This window comes from Equus asinus, chromosome 1 (assembly GCF_041296235.1).
Source record: "Equus asinus isolate D_3611 breed Donkey chromosome 1, EquAss-T2T_v2, whole genome shotgun sequence".
Classification (NCBI taxonomy): domain Eukaryota; kingdom Metazoa; phylum Chordata; class Mammalia; order Perissodactyla; family Equidae; genus Equus; species Equus asinus.
Window position 1 is genome coordinate 100898784 of NC_091790.1, and position 27609 is coordinate 100926392.

Genomic DNA, 27609 nt, shown 5'->3' on the forward strand with positions numbered 1-27609 from the left:
GGCATTGTTTAGTTACTTATTTTTCTGATTTTTGGTCCAATCAGGTAATTACATCTGGTAGAGTATCTAGTTCTGTTAGAGGATGAAAGTGTGGGGATTGCTGATTTATGCATCAGTCCCAGAGGCTCCTCTGAAGCACTTTTTTAGGCAATAAAAGTACCTGTTTGTGATGCATCGGGACAGGTAACCGGAGCCCAAGAGCTCTGTGAGTCTGGGGGAGCCCGTGAGCTGCAGCTCACCACCCAGGGCTGCAGGAGGACCCAGCAGCCCTTGGCTGGGGTCCTGTCCAGATGTCTGTCCAGCTCCCCTTGGGACAGCGCTCAGTGGAGGGTCTCAGCCCATTTATGTGCAGAGGGGACCGTTAGAGAGGATCCAGTGGGCTGACACAGAGACTTTATAAATAGTCGGGTGCCTTTCTGGCTTGTCTTCATTCTGTTCACAGCTAAAATTCCCTGGCAGCCTGTAACGAAGAAGAATGGAAAGTACTATTTGCAGAGACTGAAATCCAGCAGGCGTTAGTGATCCCATGATATGTCGTTGCTGCTCGTTGCTTTGGCTGTTCTCTCAGGCGGTCACCTCTTCAAGTTGAGCGGTCGTCAGGCCCTGAAAACAGCCGCACTCTGACCAAGACCCCAAATGTGTACAGGGAAGCATGTTTTGTCAGCGTGAGGTCTGACCACTCATGCTCAGGGTCACGTGGGCAGGTGAATGGCACCCAGAGGTCGCAGCTAGGCCTGGGGTGTCTGAACCTGAGTAGTGCAACTTTATGTGTGTAAATTGGGGAGAAGGATTGAATTGACACGATCTCTATGTAGGTGCTTGGGATGTCAGCTGCTGCCAGTCTGTTAGCTCACTGAGCCTGAGTGGTTTCTACAATGAGGGGTTGTGTCCCCATCGCACTGACGAGCACACCCAGGCTTAGAGAATGGGCCACTTTGGCCAGGGTTCCATCACTAGTCCGTGGCCCAGCAGGGACTTGGACTCCAGAGTCTGTGTCCTTGAGCACTGAATTATTCTGCATTATCTTTTATCTGGAATCCTTCAGAAGTGTTCTTTATCAAATCTGACGTTGTGACGCTTTGGCCTGGCCTTCCACTTTCTCACTAGGGAGCTCATTGCTTCTTAGCATCACATCAGCTCAGAGCTGCCCACCCCGATGCTGATCCCGTGTGTGTACACTGATAGCATGCTGTGTTACACTGTCCCATTAAACTCTGTCTAGTAGGCACCTTCCACTGTGCACATGTGTGCGCACACATGTGCACACATGGCAGCAGTAACTTTCCTCTCCTCCAAAAACAGAAGAGACAGGAACAGTCAGTAGGAGAATCTGCCAGACTATGAGGGGACAGTGTGGGAGGTGAGCAGATCAGGAGGGGCAAGCAGCGCATTAGGAGGATTCCTGTAGAGTCAGCCCTGGCATTCCTGTGGTCCTGGGAGGACAGAGGATGGAAGGGCTTGTCCATATACCTGGGGGGTTAGAACACAGGTGAAGTGCCCTGATTGTCCTCCTGAAGAAGGAAGTCTATCTCGGAGAAAATGGGGGAGCCAGTGGTTTCTAACTCAAGTGTGCTGTGCTCAGGCTTGTTCGAAAGTTCATAGGAGCAAACCCAGTGGACAAGTGGGGGTGCAGAAAGGATACCCGACTGTTGTAGTACTTCAGGGTTGTGTGTGCAAGGTGCAGGATCCGTGCTGTGCTTCCCGGACCTGTGGGGGGTGGCACAGGACTGGGGGTGGTGGTGTGATGATGGAGAAGAAAGAGGGGGGCCAAGGGCGGTGGGTGTGTGATGATGGAGGACAGAGGGGGACCCAGAATAGTGGATATGTGATGCTGATGGAGGAGAGAGGGGCTGATGGCAGATGTTGTAGAGGGAATGGACGGTCTGAAACTATAAAAGGCAAGCGTGGAATGACACTTGGAAGTCACTAAGCTCACCAGAGAGTTTACAGTGAGGTGTGCTGGAAGGTAGGGTGGAGAGAAAATGGCTCAGGACGTGTAGCTGGGAGGAAAGCGAAGAAGATGGCATAGCCTGAAGGGAAGGCTGGTTGGGAGCAGGATTGTGGATCCTCGTTTGTTTGTTTCTAAGGATGGGAGGAGCTGTGGGGGCAGGAGTAATGGGTAGGAAGACCTGGAGATTGTGAGAGACAAGGGCTTGTCGATGGCACAGGCCCCCAGGAGATGCGGGGGGGGGGGGGGGGGGTGGCCTGCAAGCAGGAGCCTGCCAGGGACCCGTTGACCTTGGCAAGGAGGGGGAGCAGGTGCCAGGCCCACAGGACTCCGCATTACTAGTTAATGTCAAAACCCTGTGTTACACAGCATTCAGTTAGGTGTGGAGCTTTGCTGTGTCAAAATAATTCTTCACTTTACTGAAAGCATTTACCCTAAGATTTTATTAAGTAGTGAACTCCTTAGTTCATTGGAGGTTTTCCCTTCATAAATGTATATACAGTCACGTAGCACATAAAGGCGTTTCTATCAAGGACAGACCGCATATACATCGGTGGTCCTGGAGGATGAGTACCATATAGCCTAGTAGTAGGCCGTGCCATCTGAGTTTGTGTATGTACACTCCATGGTGTTAGCACAACAACGAGATTGCCTAATGACGCATTTCTCAGAACGGGTCCCTGTGTCCCTGTCGTTAAGCAAAGTCTAACTACATGCCGCACCTGTGTGAACATCCTCAGGGGTTTGCGCACCTCCTCCTAGCTTCCAGCCTGGCCTAAGGTGGAGAAGGATAGAGGGAGGGAATGAAGATGTGATTGTCTGGCTGCCCTCCCGGGAAGAAGAGGGATGCTCTCCCTTCTTTGACTTTCTCTGTTTAGATTTACAGCCCACGGGGTGGGTGAGAGTGAGGCAGCAGGAATGTGAGATGAGAACAGAGGAGACAGGCCAGTTCCATCTCAGGAGCTTGAGAGCACAGAGGGTAGAAATGGCCGGATGGGGCCTGGGCCTGCAGCTGTCCCTGCACTGGCCGACCAGCCTTAGGCTGGGGGTACCATCTCAGTACATGGCCCTTCTACTTGGGATCGATTTTCACTTTCATCAGAACTTAATGGGTTATGCTCTTGTATTCCAGGTGCACATTTTTGCTTGCAGACAGTCATTCTAGGCTGTCCTGAGAGGAAGCTGGCGCCCACACAGGAGAAGGTGGATATTAGGGCTGGCCATTCACCAGGAGAACTTTAGGCTGGGCCTCAGGCTGCAGCAGAGACCCCTCCCCACCTCGATAACCCTGGGCCTTCACTGTCAAGGAGCCGGACTGCATGACGTCCATGCACAACCTTCCAGGGATGTTCTTGTCAAATGGAAGACAAAACTGAGATGCTGGGGACTTGAAGCTTGTTGGATGAATTTAAAGGACATGAGTGGAGATTGTCTTCTGTGGGAATAGGATGCAGTTCTTAGTGTTTGTGTTTTTCTTTGTAAAAAGATTTACACCTGAGCTAACATCTGTTGCCACTCTTCTTTTTCTTTTCTTCTTCTTCTTCTCTTCTTCTTCTCCCTAAAGCTCCCCAGTACACAGTTGTATATTCTAGTTGTGAGTGCCTGTGAGTGTTGTGGCATGTGGGACGCTGCCTCACCGTGGCCTGATGAGTGGTGCCACGTCTGCACCCAGGATCCGAAGGGGCAAAACCCCCAGCCGCCGAAGCAGAGCATGCGAACTTAACCACTTGGCCATGGGGCCAGCCCCCCAGTATTTGTATTTTTTAAGTTCTGTTGTTTATATTGAGTTTGTTCAAAGCTTGTCCCAAGTGCATGACTGTGTTAGACAGGTTTGCTCTCCTTCTGGAAGGTTTTAGTCTCCTCTGGGGCCTCCACAACCGCTATACATTTGGCTGCCTAAATAAGCCTGCTCTTTGTGGGGCTTCGGTATCCTCTGTGTCCTGGTGTTGAGTAGGAGAGGGAGAGTTCACCCCTCTGTCATTAGGGAGGAAGCTTAGCTCTCGTAAAGGCTTGGTGGTAAGAGGAGAGGATTGGGTGAATAGGCTGAGAAGAGCGGGTGGCGGAGGTGAGGTGCACCTCGAGTGGGTGATTCCCCTGGCCCCTGGCTGTCAGCCCCCAGGCTCCGAGCATTGGGCTCTGCCGGGCCCTCCAGGTGTGTGCCCCCACTGCCACTGCCTCCACACACTCTGGGCTCCCGTGCCTCCTGCATGCTGGTGTCCAGCACCCTCACAGCTACACCTCCTCCTGTTGCTGCTGCCGCCCCAACTCCTACCCGGTGGCTGACCAGCCTCCTGTCTGCTCACGTAGGTGTTCTGCCTTCCTCTTGCCTCCACACGGCAGCTGCACAGGGACCTTTGAAAACCAATAATGTTACTCCCTGTTCCAGCCCTGCAGTGACTGCCCATCACTTTTTGATTAAATTCCACACCCTGGTTTAAAAAACCCTTTCACGATCTTGCCCTGCATGACTGCTTCTTTGACAGTAACGGTCACAGCGTTTATGGTATTCATGATCTAGATGAGTAGTGATATGGGTGAGGCTGACTTACTCCAGGACAGGCTCTGTTCCAGGCAGTTTTTATCTGTTGAGTCATTTAATCTTACAAACATCTATGGTAGGTACTAATGTGTCCCCATTTGACAGGTGAGGAGCTCGGGGCATGACCCCAGGGTCACTTGGCAAGTTCATGGCAGAGCTGGGTTGGGGCGGGGTGCCTCTCCTGTCACCCTTGAATGGATGAGGGTCTCTGACCTTTCAGAGCAGGCTCTGCCCTATCATTTAGGAGATTTCAGTGTGGATACTCTGCAGGGGCCACGAGTCATGTTTAATGAACTCTTGGTGTACTACTAGCCCGTGTGACTTGAGTCTCACGTGAGCAGGCCTGGCCCATGGTCCCCCTTTCATGACCTGGTGCCTGGAACAGCATGGATGTGGTGGTGCTCAGCCAGTACTTGCTGAGCGGCAGGTGCATTGATGCCATGGTCAGAGGGCTTTTGTGTCAGCCTGGCCCGTTGCTAGCCCTGGGCAGGGTTGGATTTGGTGGCCTGAGGAGAGGGTGGCTCAGAGGCCAGCGCTTGGCAGACACCAGCAGCGGGGGGCCTGGGGACATGTGGGGGCGTGGCAAGTCCTTCTGTGATTTGGTGTGGGTGATGCATTTACTCGGGATGGGGCAGGGCGGTGCTGAGGACATGGGGCCTATTTCCTCACGGATTGGGTGGCTCTTGTGTGTGTGAATTGATAGCTGCAGGAAAACAAAGGACCCTCTCCCCAAGTCAATATTGGAGGAATTCAGGCCCAAATCCCTAAGGTCTGTCGTTGCCATATCATGAGTGAAGTTAGCAAGCCAGCATCATGGAGCCCTCCCTCTACTGACTGTTGTACAAACATACCTCAATATTTGTGGAAAGCCCTCTTGGTAGATGGTTAACATTTTTGCCCCCCAAAACAGTAGGAGCGGTAAATCACAACCCTCTAGATAAAGCAATTGGGAAAACATTGCAAGAATTTGCTATATTAAGTGCTGTGAACAATGGCAGCCCGCGGGAAATTATGCAGAGGGAAAAAGCCCTTTTATTTGCTTTTCAAAATTTATGGGACGGGGAAAATACGGGAGATGGGGAGGAAAAGGAGGAAAAAGAGTAAATACAGTAATCTTGAATTGAAAATGAGGCCAAGCCTTTCTGCCCAGTTCTGGCTTTGGTTCAGTATCAAGGGCAGGAAACTGTGAACAGCTCTGTATTAACCACCTCACATCTGGAGGGAGCTGCTGCGTGTGAAGTAGTGTGTAGGGTCTTGTCAGTACTGTTTGGTGTGAGTCTCTAAGCAGACCTGTGAATTAGGACCATTGTTCTGCCCATTTTACAGATGATGAAATGGAGACTTTAAAGAGATTGAGGAACTTGCTCATAGAACAGCACCAGTGAAAGCTAGGATTCAGTTCTGGGCTGGCTTGAACTTCGGGGCCTGATTCCTTGGCTGCAGAGGTGAGCCCAGGGGTGGGGACCACCCTCCAGCTCCTAATGTTTGCATAGTGTACTTGTCTAGTGAACTTAAATTGCAGGGTTTTTTTGATTTTTCTGTTTTTTTCTCACTAACTGCTGTCCCTTTTCTGTTCCAGAATCCAATCCAGGATGCCACCTTGCTTGTTGTTATCATGTGTCTTTAGTCTCCTCAGTCTGTGACAGTTTCTCAGTCTTTTTTGTTTTTGTGACTGTCACACTTTTGAAGAGGTCAGGCCTGTTATGGAATGTCTCTAGTTTGGGTTCGTCTGGTATTTTCTCATGATTAGACCAGGGCTATGGATTTGGGGATGGAGACCACAGAGGTGACGTGCCCCTCCCATCACTCCATGTCAGGGGTCCATGCTATGAATACAACTTAATGCTGTGATGTTAACTGATCACCTGGTTAACAGCGAGTCTGCGGTGTCCCCACCTCACGTTACCGCTGTCCCTTTCTGTTCTTGTTCACTGGTCCCTGAGTCCATCTCCACCTCCTAGGAGGATGAAGGAATTTCTAAGACTTTGTTAAATTCTCAGTGTAGGTTAAAACCACGAGCATAAGTGATCAATATTTGGGCAGAGATACTTTGAGGTTCTACAGATGTCCTCTGTCCCCTTACAGCCTCACCGCTACTGTCAGCATCAGCAGTGGACCAGCACTTACGACTGCGAAGTTCCAGTGCTGATTTCCCATTTCCCTCACTCCTTCTGTTTGTTAATTGGAGTTCTGTAAGGAGAATTTGTCTGTTCTTATTTGTGTGTTTATTCAGTCATTCGTCTGTATCAGTGTGGCCCATGGGTGTTATTATATTTAGTAGTTGTAATCCAGTACTGCATTGTTTGTTTAACTGCTCACATCACCCCAGCTCTGCCCAGTGGGAGCTCTCTGCTTGGTTCCTGTGTCCTTTGACTGTCCATGTCCTGTGGTTTTTTGAGCACTTCCTACTTTCTGGCAATACGAGATGCTGCAGGCTCGTCTTGTATTTTCTGTTCCAGTCCGAGAATCAGCCATTCTCTAAGGGGTCTGATTCCTTTTTTGGAGGATGGTTATTTAGAAACCAAATGTTGCAGCGGCTGAGCTCACCTGTGATGCAGTTAGCAAATCCTTCTAATCCATCTTCTAATAGATGAATTCTGTGTCCTAGCGTGGTGTGTTCTGGAAGAGGTGTTGCCAGTTGATCATGTGTTCCCACCTTTGTAATTGGTTGGCTGTGAGCCCCCAGTTTCTTTCTGTCTCTCTCCTGTGATGATGGGTGTTCATTCTTCCTCTGCACAGGCAACACTCAGTGGTATCCTTCTGCTTCTCCTCTTTTAACTTTGTATTTCTGTTACTTACCCTCATATGCTGGGCCACTGATTGAACCTGCCGTCATTTGTTCAGTTGCCGCTGGATGCTAGATTGTCTCTGATGTGGCCTCTTCCCAACTGCGTGACCCTCTCCTGATCATGGTGCATCTCCTTTCCCTCGTCTGTGATAGGTTCTTTTGGGCAGTGGCTCTCAGACTCTCTTGGCTGTGACTTGCAGTCACAGTGAGAAGCGCATCCTGCGATGCCCTTCAGATGCACAGTACGGATGTGGGGGCAGCTCCAAGAAGCAGAGCTGGCTTTTTCTCTGTAGTACAACTTCTGATTTTCCATTCCATTTTGTGTTCTGTTCCACACATAGATTTTATGGTTCACCCTCTGAAAAGCTCTGTTCTGGGGTATGCACCCTGCAGCACTGTATGGAAAGTTACCTTCTCCTTTGCTGCCGTCTGATGATCTCAGTGTTTTACTTTCCTTTTTGTCCATTGATGAGCAAGTTCATTGTTTTGGTCATGATTGCAGTTACTTGGGAGGCTGTGCATCTCTGTGTTCAGTGGAAATTCGGGTTCCTCCTCTGTGAATGTCCTCTTTGTATTTCTTGCTGAGTTTCCTAGTTTTGTAACTGATTTGTGGAAATTGTTTATGTATTCCAAATACTGGTTCTTTGTTGGTTACGTGTTGCAGATCTTCATCCTCTCTGTGGCCTATCTTTTAACTTTACTTATGGGGCCTCCTCATACAGAAGTTTTACATTTAATTTAGGTTTAAATGATCAGTCTTTTCCTCTGTGATATAAGGTGTCTTGTTAATATTTTTCTACCTGGATAAAATAAAGATAGTTGATCTTAAACATGAAATGGTCAGTTATTTTACCAGCAAAAAGGAGTTTATTTGGGAACAGCAAAGAATTGCAATTCGAGACTTAGAAATCTATGGGAAACCACAGGCAAGTCCAAAGAATAAAAGAGAGGAATATTCTTTTATGGAAGAGAAGGGGGCGTTGAGAGGGACTGTCATAAACAGAGTCCCTTGGAGGAAATAGACTTTGAAATGTAATGGCTGTTCATTGGCAGAGTTGTGACAGTCTCTCATTGGCTGGGCTGTTGCTGGGCCAGGAGAAAATCTTCCTTCTCTGCTGAGGTAGCAAAGCAGGCTTCTTCCTGTTAGGTCTGCAGTTGACCTTGAGTGATAGGGTGTGAGAGCTCTCCCTTCTAGCCTCCCCACTCCATTTTAAATGAGATTTCTGTTTATTAATTTCCAGGTTTTCCCCTTTTGATCAAGATCTTTCTCTGAAAGCATTGCTGATCAAGAGTCGGGTTTTTCTGGATTCAGTTGCCTTTTGTCCCTCAATGCCAGGAGGACCTTTTCTGGACGTCATGTCCCACATTGGAGGGAAATTGTACACATTGGAAACCTATTGAGGTCACGTTTTAATGACAAGTAGGAGTAGGAGGGAGAACTCTCAGGTACTTCCCATCTGTAGTCCATATCTTCAAGAATGTAAGCACTGGAGATCATCTCCTTATTGGGTACATCATTTTTACAAAAGTTTGACAGGCAACAAGTACAGAATCAAAAGTAACATGACAATTCCAAATTGTATGATGGTTCTAACCCAGGATCCTAGGCCTGAAGGTGGCCAACTAAACAGATATTTATTGGCACTTAATCTCACTTAGGAGAGAAAAGTTCTCCCTGTGGAGGCAAACCTAGAGTCATGTGTGCCTCCTAGAAGTCTCTGCTTAAAGTGGCCATGAAAGCACAGTAGAACAGTGAATACAGCAAGAGCGCACTCAAACTGAAAGAATTAACCAAGCACATTTGGGAAGATACAGTGCAGGAATAAACATGAAGCAATAGCTGATAAAAGTCTTCGCAAAAATAGCAAAATGTGAAAGATGTTTTAAAACAGTATTATTATCAAAGAACTATTTAGAGCTAAATGTGTTACCAGTAATACAGCCTGTAAGGTTGCAAATCCAGAGAACATGAATTTGGATAAGAATCCAGAGTCAGTTAATAGTGGAGATGCAAGAAAAATTTCTGTGAATTCTGAACCTTCTAACCCTTCAGAAAGGGCAAGTAAAAAGATTGATCTATCATGAAATTGTGATGAGGCTGTTTCCAAAAGGCCGTATTCAAAAGAATAGGTTTCCCTCTTTTGTGAGGGATTGGGAAATGCAGACCAGAGTATTGCCTGTCCAAGAAAGAGAGGGAGGAAATAAGGTAAGAAGCAACAGTAAGTAAAAGATAATACAGGTCTGGTCTGGCCATGTTGGGAAAGCTGTCTGCCTCAGATGTCCACTGCGTCTCTTCCTAGTCAATTTGATTTGGAGATCTCCAGCGTTTTACAGGACGAGATGTTAGGTGGGGTCTTCTTTAGCTGTGAGATGTGTACCCAAAGTTTGAGTCCCTGAAGTTTGACTGTCATCTGGGTAGTGAGGAGGACCTGGTATAGTCTCTTCCAAGAAGAGTCAAGGGCAGTAAGAAAACTGGAAAACATTAGCTTGGAGAATTGTAGCCAGACATGTAAATAAACGACAAGATTTTAGGATCCAATCCAGCTTACAGGTATATAACAAAACCTTAAAAGATAATAGGATTAGAATTTAATATCTACAAAAGTACAACCATTTTCTCTCTCCACTATTATCTTCATTTATCAAGGATAATCATGGTGAATATCTATGTCTATGTATATCTTTCTTGTATGACATTCCAATCAAAGCCTGGTAATATAGTCAATATTTCCAGTTGTGACCTGTTAGATGGAGAATAGATTTTCACTGAATTTATGTAAATACATATACTATCATGAAAAGTATACTTAAGAATTTCCGAATTCTGGAGGGATCAGGTAGGGAGAAAAGATAAATGTTTTAACCCTTGTTGTAAAGATACATTTTCTCAAAGGAGAGGAGAAAGGAGGTCCTTTAAATCCAGGTCATTCTAATGATCTTAAAGTTATCATATGCGTGCATTCTTGAGTATATTTCTCTGAACATAAAACATGTTTGAAAAAGCACCAGAGTAAAACAATAACTACCTGTAAATGATAAACAACTTAAAAATAGCAATGGTTAAAGATCTGATTTGACAGTAAATTTGGTCATTTCTGCATAAATATAGGTTACATAGTGTACCGTAGAGTGTAAAAAGCTTCAGCTCTTCTTAGTAGAAAAGACTCAGCTTTTAACATAAAGCACAGGAAATAATTTTGATAAAACAGGAAAAGATGACAAAGAAAACCTTTCAGTCTTTTATCAGGATCAGACCAATAGCTCAAGCAAACTTTGTCCATTTAACAGATGAAGGAAGACTAAGTTCTGGTTTACAGAAGTACACTCTGAATGTTAAAGCTTATTTTAAACCTTTACAGCAATATTATTTAATCTTATCCAGCTGGATCACATATAAAATTTTTTTCCCAGAGATTTCTAATTTCACAAACCTTTCACAACTTTATTTTTCCTCAACAAAAATATATCTCCATATCTCATATCTTTTTTAACCAAAAAGCACATCCTACTTACTTTGCATATGGAGATGTTTCCCCTATTATTTTCTAGTAGCTTTAATCACATATACTAATTAAAATTCTTAACTCTTAGAATCCTTTATTCTTAGTGAAAGTAAGAGGTAAGTAGTTGTGAACTGTCAGATTTATAAATACATTTCATATTTTTAGAAGCATATACCCCTTTAAATAATGTAATCTTTCAGTGTGACACAGGACATGGTTACTAACAGACCCAAATTTATCCTTAGTTTCTTTGTAAAGGAAGCCACAAGTGGATAAGCTTATCTGGAAATGATTTAGACATTCAATGAGTTCCCATCATTTAATTTAACCTAGCAAAACTTTAAGATTTCAGGTTACCTAAAAAGATTTGGGGAAGCTATTTCAAAGGTTCACCTAGAAGCTTTATCCTATTTACATCCATTTAATTTACTTGTTTTCAATAATTATGTTTAGATTTCTTATGAAAATTTCATCATACCAAGTTATTTTTCTTGCTGACAAATTATGTAATAGAGATAATATGAACTTATTTGACTAATAAACCCAGGCAGAATGAAAGATGTAAGTCTGCATTACGTTCAGCGTTGATAACTCTAACGATATGCCTGTTTTAATTAGACCAACAACCTTGAAGTAGCTTCTCTTTACTAAAATTAATCCTAGATCATGTAAACTTGAAAAGCATTTGGGTTAGTTTTCATTAATTTTAATTCATATTAGCACTTTTTATTTTTAAGCCAATTAAATAGAGCTCTTTTACAAATAATTTTAGCAAGACCATCCAGAGGTAGAAAAATACCACATTCCTATGACATACATACATACATAGACGTACATTAAAGACTGACAGGTACAGAGATCTCATAGCTTTCATTTAAAAAGTTTTAGCTATGTCTCAGGTACAAAACTCAAAAGAATAGTTGAATCCAAATTGTGTTTCTGGCAAATGGATAAGTTAAGGTTACTGTTCAAATGGCCAAACTCGTTTACTATGATTTTTATTTGCATGCTGTAAGAATCCTTTTAGAGCTGTTTTTGGAGGCGTTTTGTCTTTTAGAAACTTCTGCATACCAGTCAAAGAGTGCATTCCATTGTCTCCTGGGAGGTTTGGAATTCTCTCTTTTAAAAGCGCCCCTTAGGTGGACTTGTTTAAAACAAAGTTTCCCCACCATGGCCATTACAATTGCAAATTATCCAAAAGTTCACTCATTTCCAGAATTGCACAATATCCTGGCACATAAGCCAGGTGGAACCTTTCTTGCCTCTGGATTCCCAAAACGTCTTAACTATGAGGGACCCTTTTTTCCAATAGCTGTTCCCAAACATTACAAATCACGTTTTCCCACCATTTGAACAGGATGGGTGACTTACCAAGAAGCTTCAGCAACCAGAAACAGAAAGCAAATTTTCTCCTCAGAGTTTTGGAGTATATTTGTTTATTATCCAAAGTCTAGGGTAATTGCTATTTAAATTTTTTCTTCTAGTTGTTTCTTTGCTCCAGTTAACGAAGAAGTAGTAATTAGGGGTTTAGCATTTGAATCAAAGGGGCAGGTTTTAATATATTTGAGGAAGGAGAAAGTGCGAAGAGAATTAGAATGGGGAAACTAAGGGTATAGAGGAGGTGTAGGCGGTATAGAAGGGACAGATAAAGGTGGCGCCAGAGGCAGAGCCTGAGCGCAAGATGGCCACCCGACATCTGGAGACAAAGAAGACAGGGGAGGGGAAAGAGAGGCTTTGTTTGGAAGCCATTTCGTCTTTCTTCAGTTGTTTGTTTGCCTTCGTTAAATCAAAAATTCTATTTTGCAGAGAGGCAATTTTAGACTCCTGATAACATTTGGAAGCTTCAAAATACAGTCATGCATCACTTAACGATGGAGATGTGTTCTGAGAAATACACTGTGAGGTGATTTCGTAGTTGTGTGTACATCATAGAGTATACTGAGGGGGAACAAAACTTTACCACACCAAAATGTGTCTCTTTGACATGAAGACTATTTTAGGCTGATTATTTTTTTATTTTTAATTTTTTTTCCTTTTTCTCCCCAAAGCCCCCCAGCACATAGTTGTATATTCTTAGTTGTGGGTCCTTCTAGTTGTGGCATATGAGATGCTGCCTCAGCATGGCCTGATGAGCAGTGCCATGTCCGCACCCAGGCTTTGAACCAGCGAAACCCTGGGCCGCTGCAGCGGAGTGCACGAACGTAACCACTTGGCCACAGGGCTCGCCCCTAGGCTGATTATTATTAAGAAACAAAAGACTCAGAAAGTTTTTTTTGTTCTCCCCCCACCCCCTTTCGCCCCTTACTGCCTAAAAGAATTCTGATAAAAAAAAACCGATCTCAGGAAACGATATTTCACCTTAGCATAACGGGAACTATGTGATAGGGAGGAACCTAGAAAAGCCTTTTTGTTGGGCTCCCCTCTGTGTTCTTCTCTGTCTGTGTAGGCAAACACACACTTGTTTTCCAAATGTTTGCTCCTTTTCACCTGCCTGTGAATTGTCTTCCTTCCCTTTGCGGTCCCAGACTCACTCCAGCCCTAACATCTTTTCTTTGGCTAAGGATGGTATTTAAGGTGAGGGCTTCGGACATTTTGACAAGTTACTCGGTTTTCCTGGGTTTCTCCCAGGTATACATGTTATTGAACTTTTGTTTGTTTTACTCTTGTTAATCTGTCTCATGTCAATTTAATTCTTAGACCAGCCAGAAGAACGTAGAAGGGCAAAGGAAAATTTCTTCCTCCCCTGCAGTACTTAGACAAACCTAGGTGGTATAGCTTACTACACACCTAGGCTGTGTGGTACTAATCTTATGGGACCGTCATTGTATACGCAGCCTGTTGTGGACCAAAATGTTGTTATGCAGCACATGACTGTACCAATCAAAATAGATGTCCCGTTCAGTTTTGACAATTTTAGATCCATAGTTGTCCAATTGAGCTTTAAGAAAAGTAAGTTTGGGGAGTTCAAAAGTTCCCCATAATGGCTAGTGGTGTTCTAAGTTACTTTTTATTGAGTCTGTCCATTTAGTCAGAAATGTCTGGGGCCGGTCCTGTGGCCGAGTGGTTAAGTTCGCGCGCTCCGCTGCAGGCGGCCCAGTGTTTCGTCAGTTCGAATCCTGGGCAGAGACATGGCACCACTCATCAAGCCACGCTGAGGCGGCGTCCTACATGCCACAACTAGAAGGACCCACAACTAAGAATATACAACTATGTACTGGGGGGCTTTGGGGAGAAAAAGGAAAAGAGTAAAATCTTAAGAAAAAAAAAAAAGAAATGTCTATGAGAAGGGACTGTGGGGTTTTGAACATAAAACTGGTCGGAGTTCTTGAAGGGAGAACACTCTCAGAGTGTTCAGGTGACTGGGATACCATTTCTCAGAGGTGTGTGTGTTTTTTCTTTTTTTTTTTTTTTTAGAACAAAGGAAAAAAATCCTAAACGGCACAGTTCCAATAGGAACAGCCCTGTTCCAAAGGAATTGGACCAAAGGCTAGCACATTTCCAGTAGGAACAGCCTGATTTCAAAGGAGTCAGGCCAAAGTGCCAAACAAGCACTCACAGAAAGGACAAAGCCTTTAACAGAAAGGATGAAGCCTTCAAAAACAGAACAGATCCCGAATAAAGCCTGGAAAGCTTCAAAACTTGCAAAGAGAGTGGAGCCTGAATCCAGGAGAAAACTTACCCTCAAACACCAGGTTCGGTGAGAAAACAGTGAACTCAGTGGGTTCTGTGGGTACCAAGACGTGTGTGCTCACATGCCTTGGAACTGTCAGGGGTCTTCTCAGCATCCCATTTCTCTGACACCAAGAAATGTTGACCTTAAAAATAAAAGTTAGTTTGCTAGCAAAAATGCGTTTATTTGGGAACAGCAAAGAATTGCAATTTGGGACATACAGTTTATGGTGAACCATAGGTAAGTCCAAAGAACAAAGGAGAGGAACGTTCTTTTACAGAGGAGAAGGGGCTGTTACATACAAAGAGTCCATTGGAGGAAACTGAGAGTTCAAAGTGTAATGGCTTTTCATTGGCAGGGTTGTGACCGTCTCTCCTTGGCTGGGCTGTTGCTGGGCCAGGAGAAAATCTTCCTTTCTCCTGCTGGGGTGGCAAAACAGGTTTCTTCCTGTTGGGTCTGCAGTTGACATGGAGTGGCAGGGCATGAGAGCTCCCCTTTCTGGCCTCCCGACTCTGTTTTAAGTAAGGTTTCCATTTATTAATATTCATGAGATATTTCCCTGTAAAAACTTTAAAGTACAAGTGTGCTTTTCACATCTAGATTTTGTGCTGTGCGTTGGCACCCTGTGTCAGGCAGCCATTCTCTCCCACCTGTGTGGCATCTTGGTCCAAGCAGGTTAGGTCTGCTTCAGGACTGAGTGTTCTCCCTGCCAGCCGTTTGCTGCCTGAGTGCCAGCACCACACTTGATATCTTAGGGTCTGTTCTCCGACCCCCTGGTTTTTCTCTCCTTCAGAATTATCTTGGTGATTCTTGGCATCCTTGGTCTCTATTTTAATTTCCTTATTTCTATCTTTCCTGGACTCATCCTCATCTTTCCTGTGGTCTGGACCGGAGAGATGCAGGCCTGAAGCCTGAGTGTACTCAGCTCGCTCAGTGAGGGAGGTTGTCCAGTTGGGGGGATAGTCAGGAAGGTGTTTAAAGCAGAGGACAGCAGGTGGCTTCCAGGATGGAAGGGTATTTCCACGCTTCCTTAATGGGGAGGACTTATGGGAGGAATACGCTGGATGAAATCACACAGAGAGAGCACGAGTTGCCTGGCGCACTTTTGCACGTGCACTTTCATGGGATTCTTACCTAAGAATTCCAGGAGGTGATGGGAAATGAAGAACCTGGAGTCCAGAGTGGGTGAGTGGTCGCAGCTAGCCAGGTTTTCTGGTCCTGAATCCCTTGTTCATCTGCTGTTCCAGGCTGCCCCTTCCCAGGATGGAGCAAGCAAGAATGGAGGAGAGCTTGTCCCAAGTGATGTGTCCCGGCTCCTCACAAGACCAGAATTTCCTACTCACTTGAACATGAGGACCCCACCTGCCCTGTGCTTCTTCCCTAGCCGTGTGTTCTACACATGGGAGCTGCTTTCATTGCGGATGATTTGTTACTGACTGAAATTGATGCCTTTTGAAAGTTTTTTTTTGCTTTTTTTAAATCTTAGAATGGTTTTTCAAAAATGCAGAAAAAAAAAACCTACCTCCAAATTCCAAAACTACATAAGATGATTTGAAGGGGCACCGGGTAAATATTTCAGACTTTGTAGGCCACATGTCCTAGAGCCAAAAGCAGCTGGAGATGCTTCATAAATGGATTAGCTTGGCCTGTAGCAGTAAAACTTGATTTACAAAACAGGCGCTGTGCTATAATTTGCCAACCCCTGACCTACAGTACAGTATTTAGGGCAATATCTCAGTAAAACACTTACAGAATATGACAAAATAAACCTTAGATTAGCAGACTCATCTTTGAAGAAAGTCAGTCTTCTCAATACTCAGTCCCAAGTTCTTTCCTTTGTGGCTCAAAACCTGTTAGTGAATCACCTTTTCGCCACTCTCTGGGCTCCCTGGTGACCTGGCCTTGTCTCCCTGGTTCTGATATCTTCTCGCAGTGTTGGCCTCAGTGCTCCACGTCTCGATAAGTCCACATTCTTCCTGCCCAAGTGCCTCCCCTCCCAGAGTCCCTCAGTTCTTGCCAGTTCAGGGCAGGCCTGGCTGCTGGCAGCTAGCACCTTGCTCCTTTCATCTTGGGCACATGCATTTCGCAACTGGGCTGTGAACTCTGAAGTGGGCCTTGTCACCAGCACAGAGGCACTCTGCCCGTCAGCCTTACCGCTCTCACCGCCTTCTCTATCTGGGTGGAGGGAAGGCTCACCACCCCTCCCCCAGCCTTCCAGCTTTCCTTCTCTGCTAGTGTTTCCATTTTTACTTTTAGTGAAAGTAACACATGATTTCTCTTCCATGAGGTGGTACTTTGTATTCTTTAAGCCCTGGTCCACCTGAAGCAGGACTCCATGAACTTTACTTATTAAGGATGTTTTGTAATCTGACCTCATGGTCAGAAATAGCAGACCAGACGGGTTCCGAGCTACCTTGCCGTGTCCCGACATAAACGTTGCATGTGCACGTTGCATGCTTGCATATGGCAGCCCCAGAAACGACCACAGTGACCTGTTAATAAGACACAGATGAGTATTGCTCACCCTGTGAGGGGATGGCATCACCCCCAAAAGCTCTGACTGCCTCTCAGAGGGGGATAGTAAGGCCAGAACTTGTTGAGAATCACAAGTTTTATATAAGGTGAGATATATATATATATTTCATATATATATTTGAAATATATATATTTCAAAGTGAGAGTCTGGAGTCGGGGTCTTGAATAGGACTAGGGGTGGGGTGGGTTGGGGGTCTTGATCAGGACTGGGAGTGGGGTGGGGTGAGGGTCTTGATCAGGACTGGGAGTGGGGTGCGGTGAGGGCCTTGATCAGGACTGGGAGTGGGGTGCGGTGAGGGCCTTGATCAGGACTTGGGCTGAGGTGGGGTGAGGGCCTTGATCAGGACTGGGGGTGAGGTGGGGTGAGGGTCTTGTTCAGGACTGGGGGTGGGGTGAGGGGTCTTGATTAGGACTGGGTGGGGAGCATTCCAGAATTGGTGTAAGCTGCATGGCTTTGATATTGAGAGGGGATTGAGAGGCAAGGGGTAAACTAGGGGTGAGTTTACATTGTGGAAGAGTTGCTGGATCCTTGGGGAAGTTGCTGTCAAGAACAGTCAGTGGTCACGAAGGCAGGGGACAAGAGCTGAGATGTGGCTTCTGGTCTGCGTCCTTGCTGAGTGTGGGGTAGCACTTGGTTATTTTGGTTTCCGTTTCATCTCCTGACTGGACCTCCTGTCTCCATGGGCTCTCTGCTTCTGATGCAGACCTTTAGACAGATAGCTGTTTTTGGGTGCATCCCCTCTGATACCTAGATACTGGAGGTGTGAGTATTGTTTTCTCTGGTCTGATTATTTCTCAACTGAGTAGTGTGTTGGGAACTGAAATAGTAACGGTGGTCGTAACTTTTCTGATTTTGGATGACTAGGAAAAGAAAATTGAGTTAAATACTAGGAATTCAGCATTCTTAAATCCACATATTTGTGGAGTAGATTATCCATTTTTGCGGGGGCTGGTGAGGAAGATTGTCCCTGAGCTAACATCTGTGCCAGTCTTCCTCTGTTTTCTATGTGGGATGCTGCCACAGCATGGCTGGATGAGTGGTGTGTAGGTCCACACGCAGGATCTGCACCTGAGAACCCTGTGCTGCTGAAGCGGAGTGTGGAAACTTAACCACTACACCAGCGGGCTTGCCCCTAGATTATCAAATTTTTGTTTTAAAATGTGTATTTCACATTTATATACTTGTAAAAAATCACAATGCCTCTTTCTCTTGTTAAAATAATTAACATGATTTCAGAAAAAGTCTCACTATAAAAAATTTCCATTTTTAGTTAATTAGAAGAGTTTATAGTAAATATTGATGTGTTTATGTGGGCTGACTATCTAATCCAGATTGTCAGAGGTATTCCCTAAATTTACATTAAAACCTAGCAGATTATTCATGGGCATATTATGAGAGACTCCAAATACTTTGCCTAAAATACTTTATTTTAGGGAAAGAATCATCTAATCTTTTTAACTGTACAACAAAATTAATTTTAAAATGTTAAAAGCAAATTTTCTTGTTATAGGAACATACTTGTAAGAACTGTTTATTAAATCGAGCCTTCCTCACGGGGTGGTGGTGGACAGTCTCCTGGCGGAGTGAGTGAGTGCTGAGGACTGGAAGGCACCTGGTGCCCTTGATGTTCCCAGAGTAGCTGGGCCAGCACACATGGTGACCACAGACCCATGTGTCCCCAGCTGACCCTTCTGTGCTCCTCAGCTGGACTTCTCTTATATTTAGACACACTTGTGTTATGACTGATCAAGAGAAGAGACTACATAAGGAAAGCGGGGTTCAGTGTGAAGGGCGTAGTAACTCAGAGTAGAGATTGAAAAGTTAGGAGAGGGTATTGTTGGTAGAAAATAGTCTGACTCCCTTCAGACCCTGGGGGGGGAGGTGTGAAGACCAGGCTGTGATTCCAGTGACAGAGCTTATGCTGATCAAATATCTTGAAGAAAGTGTGAAGACAACTTATAAAGCTGGACAAGGCATTTATTTGTCAACTGTAAAACCAACAGAGTTCTTATCAAAAATTTACAAAGAACTTATACAAACCAGGGAAAGCACAGACAAAAAGCATGGCAGACATTTCACAGAAATGAGGCATAAGTGCCAATAAACACTTAATGCACAGGGAAATGTGAATTACAGTTGCACTGAGATACTTTTCTTATGTATATTTAATTGACAAAACTTTAGAAAGTCTGGCGGTGCCAGGTGGGACCCCATCTCTGCTGCTGGTGTGTGTGAGCTGGGGCAGCCCTTGAAAATTAGTTTGCATTGTCTCTCAAGGTGGGACACTTCCTTATACCCCTCTGGAGCCAACAGGTTGACTCCTAGGTGAATAACCAAAACACATCCTTCAGGTTTTCAAAATTACACAAAAGGGAGGGAATAGCATAATGAATGCCCGTGAAACTTGTCCTTCCTGGCTGGTCGTGTATTCATGGTTTTGATGGGCATGTTCTCTGCCCCTCCCATTCCCTGTAGACCAGTGGTTAGACCCATGGGATGAAATGGATTTAAGGCCTGGTGTTGGGGCAGGACTACTGCAAAGGTGGGGCCCTCTCAGGAAGCGCCTAGTATCTGGCTGTTTAGGACAGTGGTGATGTTCTGGATCCTTCCATGGGCAGACTCCCCATCAGTCTTTCACCTAGTGCTCAGCAGCCATTGAGGAATGCTGCCCAGATTCGTGTTTCCATTGTAGGTCACAAAATGGTGATTTTCTCATTCTGTTGTACCTTCTTCAGTTATTATCTGGAATCCTTATAGAGAGACTTGACTTTTCTGAAATTCTGGTTCCTGTAAAACTATTTTATTTATTACTTTTCAGATTGAGTTGTACTCTTGATCACCAAAGGTGACCAATTGAGTTTTGTTTTATGAGCTCATGTATCTTTAAACATGTCACGTGTTTCAGTCCATTGTGGACATTATTCTTTTTGGTGCTCAAAGTATCCCATCTTTGGCCAATAGGAGTCCCTTGGAGGCTTGTGTGTCCCTTTTACAGGACCTTCTTCATCTTGAATGGTGTCCTGGCTCTGGGGGGGTGGGATAACTCAGGCCGACCTGGCACAGCTGCCTCTCCAGGGGCCTCTCGTCCTGTTGGGGGGCAGGCCTGCTACTTTCTGGGGAGACTGATGCTAAACTGGTGATATAGCAGGTATAGAAAAAAGAAACTCGGGGTAAGAGTGTAGATTTATTAGGCAGGATGCACAACTTTCTTTCCTAAATGCTCCAGAGGATTAAGAATCATCCTTTATTCATAAAAGTCTCCCAGTGTGTCTTATGTCTGTAGCCAGACTTCTCTGACTGGGTAGGAAAGCCCTGAAGAGGGCAGTGACTGAGTGTGAGGTGAACTGTGACTGAGCAGGAAGAGGACAGTGACCGAGCGTCAGGGGGACGGTGACTGCCTGTTTCCCTGTTTTACATGTTTGTCTCATCGACTCCTCTCGGCCACCTTTTGGGACAGGGCTGTCAGTGTTCCCCTTTTATAGTCAGGGGACTAGGGCGTGGAGGGCAGTGACCTACTAAAGGTTGCATGATTGGTGCCCAGTGACGTGGGGTCAGCCTTGAGTGCTGTAGACCCTGGGACATTTCGGTGAACCAGGGAAATGCCTGGACTGCCAGGGCCTGGTGTGGAGGGAGTCGAGCCCGGTGCCTAGGACCCAGTGGTGTTGGCTGTCAGTGCCTGAGGAGCTGGGTAGAGGTGGGCACCTAGAAAGGATTCTGCAGGTGGAGAGCCCCAGAGCGACTGGGCAGGTGGACCGGGATGCACTGCTGGGAAGGGAGGTCACTCTCTTGGTGTCAGGAGGCTAATGAGGACAGTGGGCCTGCCTGGTGCAGCCCTGTCGGTGTGATTACTGTGGACGGACGCTTCAGTCTGACTTCTCCCTTCCCAAACCGCAGAGATGAGGTGTGATGATGCTGTGTGACCCGGCCATCCCAGTCACAGTGGCTGGGGGTCCAGGCACCACCAGTCACGTCTTAGTGCTGAGAAGGATGCCTGGGGACCTGTTTCTAGGAGTGCACAATTGGTGCTACGCTTCTGAAGCAGGGAGTTGGGCTTCCAAGGGTGATGGGCAAGTGTTATAATAACGCTCATTTTATATAGTTTGGAAAATGCAGAAACCCAGAAGAAAAATCACCATATTCCCACCGGCTGTGGCTCCTGTCCAGGTGTGGGATATGGTGGGATCAGTGAGAAGAGAAGGAAATCAGTAAGAGGAATGGAGATGGTCTGTGAAGGGAGAGAGAAGGAACCACCGTCTGTTAACTGCCTTGTACATACTGCACACGTGCATGCACACACACGTCATGCACATACCACACACATGCTCAGATCACACAGCACACATACCACATATGCATGCTTATGCACGCACAAGCCCTGGGGACTCTACAGCTAGGTAGGGAGGTGTGACCAGAGTTCTCATACCTGGGTGTTCTGAGGACAAGAAGATGTTGTCTGAGGTGTGCACAGGAGGTGGGCTTTGCCATCGTGAGGGGCAACTGAGTGTTTGGAGGCAGGATGTCCTTGGGGCAGAAGTGGCTCCTTTTCAGGCTCTGGGGGTCTGGCAAGCCCCAGCAGGCATCTCTGGTTTGGAATCACTGTCTGCCCCAGGGGAGCCACCTCCACTCCCAGAACCTGGAAGGGCCTCAAGGGCAGCCCCTGCTGTCCTTGAGTTATAAACCATTCCCTGTGCGGGATCTGGCCTCCTGCACAAAAGCCTTTCTGTTGGGGCTGTGGCCTCTCTAACCCACCACTTGTACTTGCCACTGCCCATTCTAAACTCAGGAAAGGAAAGAGGCCCTCTGGTTCCCATGGCTGCACAGGGGCATGGAGGGAGGGAGGGACAGGCCTGAGCCAGCTCCCACTTGTGCAGGTGAGGCTGGTGCTGCAGGTGTAGGCACAGGAGCCTGTTCTGGCTTTTTCTTTAACATGGTCAGAACCCTTTATCTGGGCTGATCTGGCTCATCAGGCGTGGGCGCTGCAGTGGGTCCCGTTCCACAGGCTGTGCCCTGGCTGCTGACTCATGCTCCTCCTTCTACCCTCCTCCTACCCCCAGGGCTCGCTGGCAGCAGGGGTGCGGCTGCCGAGTGGACAGGGATGATGAGGTGAGGGCAGAGCCCAGAGCACCTGCACGTGACAGGAGGCTTATTTTTACACACTGTCAGCTGGAAATAATCAACTTTATTTAAAGAGAATGTGTATTCAGAGCGTTAAAAAAAGCACCCAACAGCATGCTGGGCTCTGCTAGGAGCAATTCTCTTGGCTCTGTGGGGAGGAGGCTGCAGGTCCATGTAGGGTGAGCCAGGCCCAGCCCTTGCAGAGCTGCCCACCCTGAGATGCTGAGAGACCAGAGCTCCTCTGTGAGTACTCAGCTCTAAGGGACTTCCCTCAGGACAGCCACCTGCAGGGTGGAAGGTAGTCTCTCGAGGAGTTGTGGCCTGTGGTGTCTCCCATTGTCTGCTGCCCATCCTGGTCCCAGGGGCCACGTGGGCACCACCTGTAAGGGCTCAGCCACGTGTTTGGGAAGTAGCTGTTCCTCCACTTTGAAGGGTCCTCAGGCTTATTTCCTGATCCCCACCAGGTGCCAGGCCATGTTGGCCTTTATTTTTTGTGGGGGCATTTTATTTATGTGTTTCCATAACTTTGGTTATTTCGAGTAGGTAACGCACACACACATTCAAAGGCCATATGGAGAAGGCTGTGCAGTGAGGGCTGAGCCCCCTCCGGCTCCCTCCTGGTACTTGGTATGGGTTGGAGGTATCCTCTGCACATTCAAGCACAGCCGTCAGACATGAGCTGTAAGCACTGGGTGCTGGAGTGGAGAGGAAGCACGGTAGGTCAGGGACACAGATGTGGGGCCTGGCCACCCTATCCTGCTGTGCCCATCTCCCCAGGCCCAATTTTGAGGGGTCAGGATGCAAGCAGGCTGGCTTGGCCACAAGGGACCTGCTTGGTGTTGGGGGCCACAGGGCAGGTCTCTGTCTCCTGTTGATGTGTTCTTCCAGAGAGCTGTTTCTCTCTCTGTAAGAATTATAGGGAATTTGGGTACCTGAGGGTACCAGGAAGGAAGTCAAAGTGTTATCATGTCTCTGAGACAGCCACCAAGGCTTACCAGCCTCCCTTTATGTATAGACACACATATATGTGTGTGTGTTTCTTCTTAGAAAACTAAACCTATAACCTACACAAAAGCTGTATACCTTTTTCAGTTTTATAGCATGCTGAAAGCTTTCCTCACGTCACTGAACAGTTTTTGCATTGGTGGCATCCACATCTGCATCACTGAACACTTGCATTGGTGGCATCCACATCAAGCTTACTCTGGCCGCCCATGTTCAGGCCTTGATCATTGCTATCTCCTTTGTCCCACCCTGCTCTCTCTCTGGCTCTCAGTCCCCACAGGGGCCCACCATTTTGCCTGAGCAGATAGTTTGGGCTGATAGTAATTTAAGTGCTGAGTTTTAAATCACCCTGCAGCAACCAGGTACCACCAACCGGCTGGCTTAGGTCAACAGAAAATCATCTTCTTGTAGTGCTGGATGCCTCAGTCCAGGACCAGGGTGTTGCAGGGCTGTGCTCCCTTCAAGACTGAGTAGAAGCCTTCCCTGCTTCTTCCAGCTTCTGGGGTTGCTCACCGTCTTGGGCATTCCTTGGCTTGCAGCCACATCGCCATTGCTATGTGGCCGTCCTCTCCCTGTGTCTCTTCACATCGTCATGCCTCTGTGTGTGTATCTTCGTGTTTAGGTCTCCCCCCCACCCCCCATTTTTTTCCGAGGAAGATCAGCCCTGAGCTAACTTTTGCCGCCAATCCTCTTCTTTTTACTGAGGAAGACTGGCCCTGAGCTAACATCTGTGCCCATCTTCCTCTATTTTATATGTGGGACGCCAAGTAGTGCCATGTCCACACCTGGGATCCAAACCAGTGAACCCTGGGCCGCCAAAGCAGAACGTGCGAACTTAACTGCTGCGCCACCGGGCCAACCCCTGGGTCTCCCCTTTTTAAGGACACAATCATATTGAATCAAGGCCCACTTTAATGACCTCATTTTAACTGGAATACCAGTGTAAAGACTCTGTTTCCAAATAAGGCATATTCTGAGGTGCCGGAGGTTAGGACTTCAGCATATGAATATAGGGGGACACAGTTCAACCTTTAACTTCTGCCTGTTACCAGTCCAGAGAGCCTGGGCCCTGATGGAGGCCCAGCCTGACGATGTAAGGTGTGCACGGCATACCCACAGGAGGTAAACATGTTCTTGTCCTAAAGCTTCAGCCAGAAAAAATGTGTCCTCATTTAACCACCACTCCCAGCCCCTCCTGGATCAGAGGTGAGGGGCTGATGGGGGTGCATGTGTTCTGAACCTTTTCTGTATATTTTCATCCACGCAAGTGTAGACATGCACAGCTTTGTGTCTCCCCACCAGTGGAGTCTTGTCCGTGGGCCTCTCCCTCCAGGTGCCTCTGCTGGGCTCCCTGAGGCTGGAGAAGCTGGCCGAACTGAGCCTGTTGGAATGTCTGCGCTCGTAGCTATGGCCCCCTCCATAAAAATGCTTCTGCCTTTAATTTAGATCTAAGGTTCACTATAGTGGACTCGTGAGTCCAAACTTATTTTTATATGATGTTTGTATTGTTATCAACAGTAGGTTTTATGGCAGCTATTTCATTGTATTTTATTTTTAACTTCGGCTTCTTGGCCAGGCCTTTCTGCATCTGTGCTAGGGTGGTAATGTACAGTGGGGTTTTGTAGGCTGTCTCATAAGCACGCTGCTCACATCTTAAGAGGCCTGCAGTTTTGTGCAGTGCCTTGGCTTTGATTTATTCACCAGCAGAAAGTGGAGGCCGGGGTTGGATAAGGATTGAAGTTGAGCAGCTGCAGGCTGAAGTTGTTTTGCCTTTTTTCTTTTTTTTAAAGATAGGCCCTACCAAGCAGTTTATGAGAAACCAGGCACCCACAAGCCCCAGGATTTTATTAACAAGGCCCTTTGGTTAGTTTCCTGGCCTGGTTTCTAAGCTTTAGGAAGATCAGGCTGCACTGTGGACTGTGGTTGCAGACACTTTTCCTGACCGTGAGGGTGCTGCACTCAGGGTCTTCTCTGCAGCTTTTCCCTTTGTCTCTTTGGTTTCCCGGGAGGCCTGAGTAGGAGGGTCAGAAAGGAAATTGCCAAGAGAGTTTGAGATGCAAAAGGAAGTGAGATTTAAAACTTGTTCAGGACCTAGAGGCGGTGTGCGTCAGGTGCCCCGTGGCCTTTCTGTCCCGCACATGGGCCTGGGCTGTTATCTTACTTCTTGTTCTTTCTCAGGAGACAGGAACAGTTCCAGAGAAACCCCGACAGCTACAATGGCGCTGTGCGCGAGAACTACACCTGGTCGCAGGACTACACCGACTTGGAGCTCAAGGTGCCGGTGCCCAAGCATGTGGTGAAGGGCAGGCAGGTAATGGGGGCTCTTCCAGCTTCTCTTCTCAGCTTCTTTCCTCGGGGCACAGGTGTCGGCTGTGGGCTGCTCTGGAGCCGACCTGGCCTGTCTCTTCCCTTACTGGTCTCCCCTCTCAGCCACAAGCACAAAACTGTTTCTTTTTTTCAGTTACAAACACATCCCACCTGCCCTTGTAACCACATTAAGTCAAGTATGAGTCTCATCTCAGCCCCGGCCAGCCTTCCTGTGCTATGTGGATAGCACATGAGCTTCGTTTTTTTAAATTACAATAGTCTCATATTGTTTATTACATTTAGTCTCCACAGAAACACTATGAAGTAGGCAAGGCAATTGTTACACGCATTTCACAGATGGAGAAATTGGAGTAGTGACAAGTGGACTTCCAGTCCTGTGCTCTGCTGAGCCTTTCCATGGAGCAGAGGCCCTGTCAAGTTGGAGCTGTAACATTTATAGCTTGAGTTGATTTCTCCTTCTCAATAAGCTTGAGTGAGTAGACATTTAATCTTTTAGTGAGAGAGAGATGTTTACTCAGGAAGCTTGCTGAGAATAACTTTATTGTAAATCATTGTAAATAGGTAGGCCTTACTTTAAAGAAGAACCACTTGTGATATATGAAATGGGACATTACATTATTATAATCCTCAATATGAAAAATTCTGATATATGCCAGAAACTATAGCCTTATTTCCCACTTGATGAGAACCTGCACTGTGAGTAATATCTTTCATGTTTTTATAGATGAGAAATTGAGGCCAAGAGAAGTCACTCAATTTTCCATTGTGTCTCCCTGATTCTTGTTATGCCTGGATCCTCAGTGCTCTCTCTCAAGTGTTTTTGAATGAATGAATGGTTGAATGACTGAAGTGGTCACGCTGTGGTTTGATTCAGGTGTGTCTGCTTCTAAAGCTCATGCTGCTTCCCTGCATCCCACCCCTCACTTTATAAAGGGAAGCACTGCTGGCTTCTTTACAAGTGAATGTCTTGGAGTGTGTGAAACGGAAGTTGAGTTGCATGTACATTTTCTGGAAACAATTGCCATGTAAAGTGGTACCAGTTCCTGCTGGTCTGGATACATGTGCAAATCCCCAGGCTGGGCTGTGAGTGAGCCCCTCTGGGGCCCCTTGTCCTGAAGCTTCAAATGCAGGCCCCTCCCTGGCTCCCTGGGCTCCACCTAAAACAGACCTGCCCTGTGTGCAGGGCCTGGGAGGCTGGGGCAGCCTCTCTAAGACTGCAACTTCCTGCCAGTGTCAGATGAACTCGACTTGTTTTGCAGCACGAAAGACTGGAGCCTCTAGGCCTTCACAGCTCCATGTGGATGTGGGTCAGGGAGTCATGGGTCTGGCACTGGCTGGATCAGCACTGTCCACTCATTCCTCTCTTCCTACCCCTTCCCACCCCATCCTGGAAGTCTCACCATGGCTCAGTGACCGCTGGTCAGGTGGACTTTAGGATTTAAGTCAGACCAGGTAACTAGGGGTCATCCCCATAGAATCCTGCTTCCGATGACCACATCCCCTCTGGTTCTGGTAGGTCATAGCGGGTCAGGCTGACCTTCCTGTCAGAGTAATTGGCCCAGCATCTTCTAAAGTTTAGTGGATCAAGTGTTGATTTTCATTTCATTTTTTGGTAGGATTGCTTTGTATGTAGGTGAATAAATTTTGAAAAGTGTTGGTTACCACACTTTATTACTTGGCTAAAACAGTTAAGCTTCCTGGTCTAGTATCTGTCTTCAGACTTCTCCATGAACTTCTGGAGCTTTCTCTGAAAGGACTTGTAATAGGCCTAACCTAAAACTAGTTGTTTTCTCTTTCTTGGAATCAAGAGACTCAGATTACCTGACACCTCTTGCTGTACTTCCCACAGCCACCCAGGAGAGCTTCCCACTGAGAATGGCGTCTCAGGTGTATACGCTGGAATTGGGGGTCAGTCTCAGGATTCTTCTCTGCTGCCAGCACTGCATGGGGAGAGTCCTGCCCTTGGTCTCACCTCGCTGAGGGCCAGACTGTTGTACCTCAGGTTCAGTTCCACGTCTCTCTCCAGTGTACTTGTGACCTCTAGCAAGATAAGGCCTTGCTTTCCCCAAGGATGCCCTGGGTTTGGCTCATTCCTGTGTTAGACATTTACTGAGCACATGATGGTCCCCAAGACTAGGACAGGGTTGCTGTTCTGGAGTTGATATCCATGGGGCTCA

The 27609-nt window shown here is 46.6% G+C and overlaps 1 protein-coding gene across 1 annotated transcript in view; it reads left to right on the forward strand.

Annotated features, from left to right (window-relative positions):
* The window catches only part of NUDCD3 (NudC domain containing 3), a 94757-nt gene that overhangs the window by 39732 nt on the left and 27416 nt on the right, over positions 1-27609 (forward strand). Inside the window, exon 3 of the mRNA XM_014828259.3 lies at positions 25283-25415. Coding sequence (XP_014683745.1) covers positions 25283-25415 — 133 coding nt within the window. The remainder of the gene's footprint in view (positions 1-25282; positions 25416-27609) is intronic.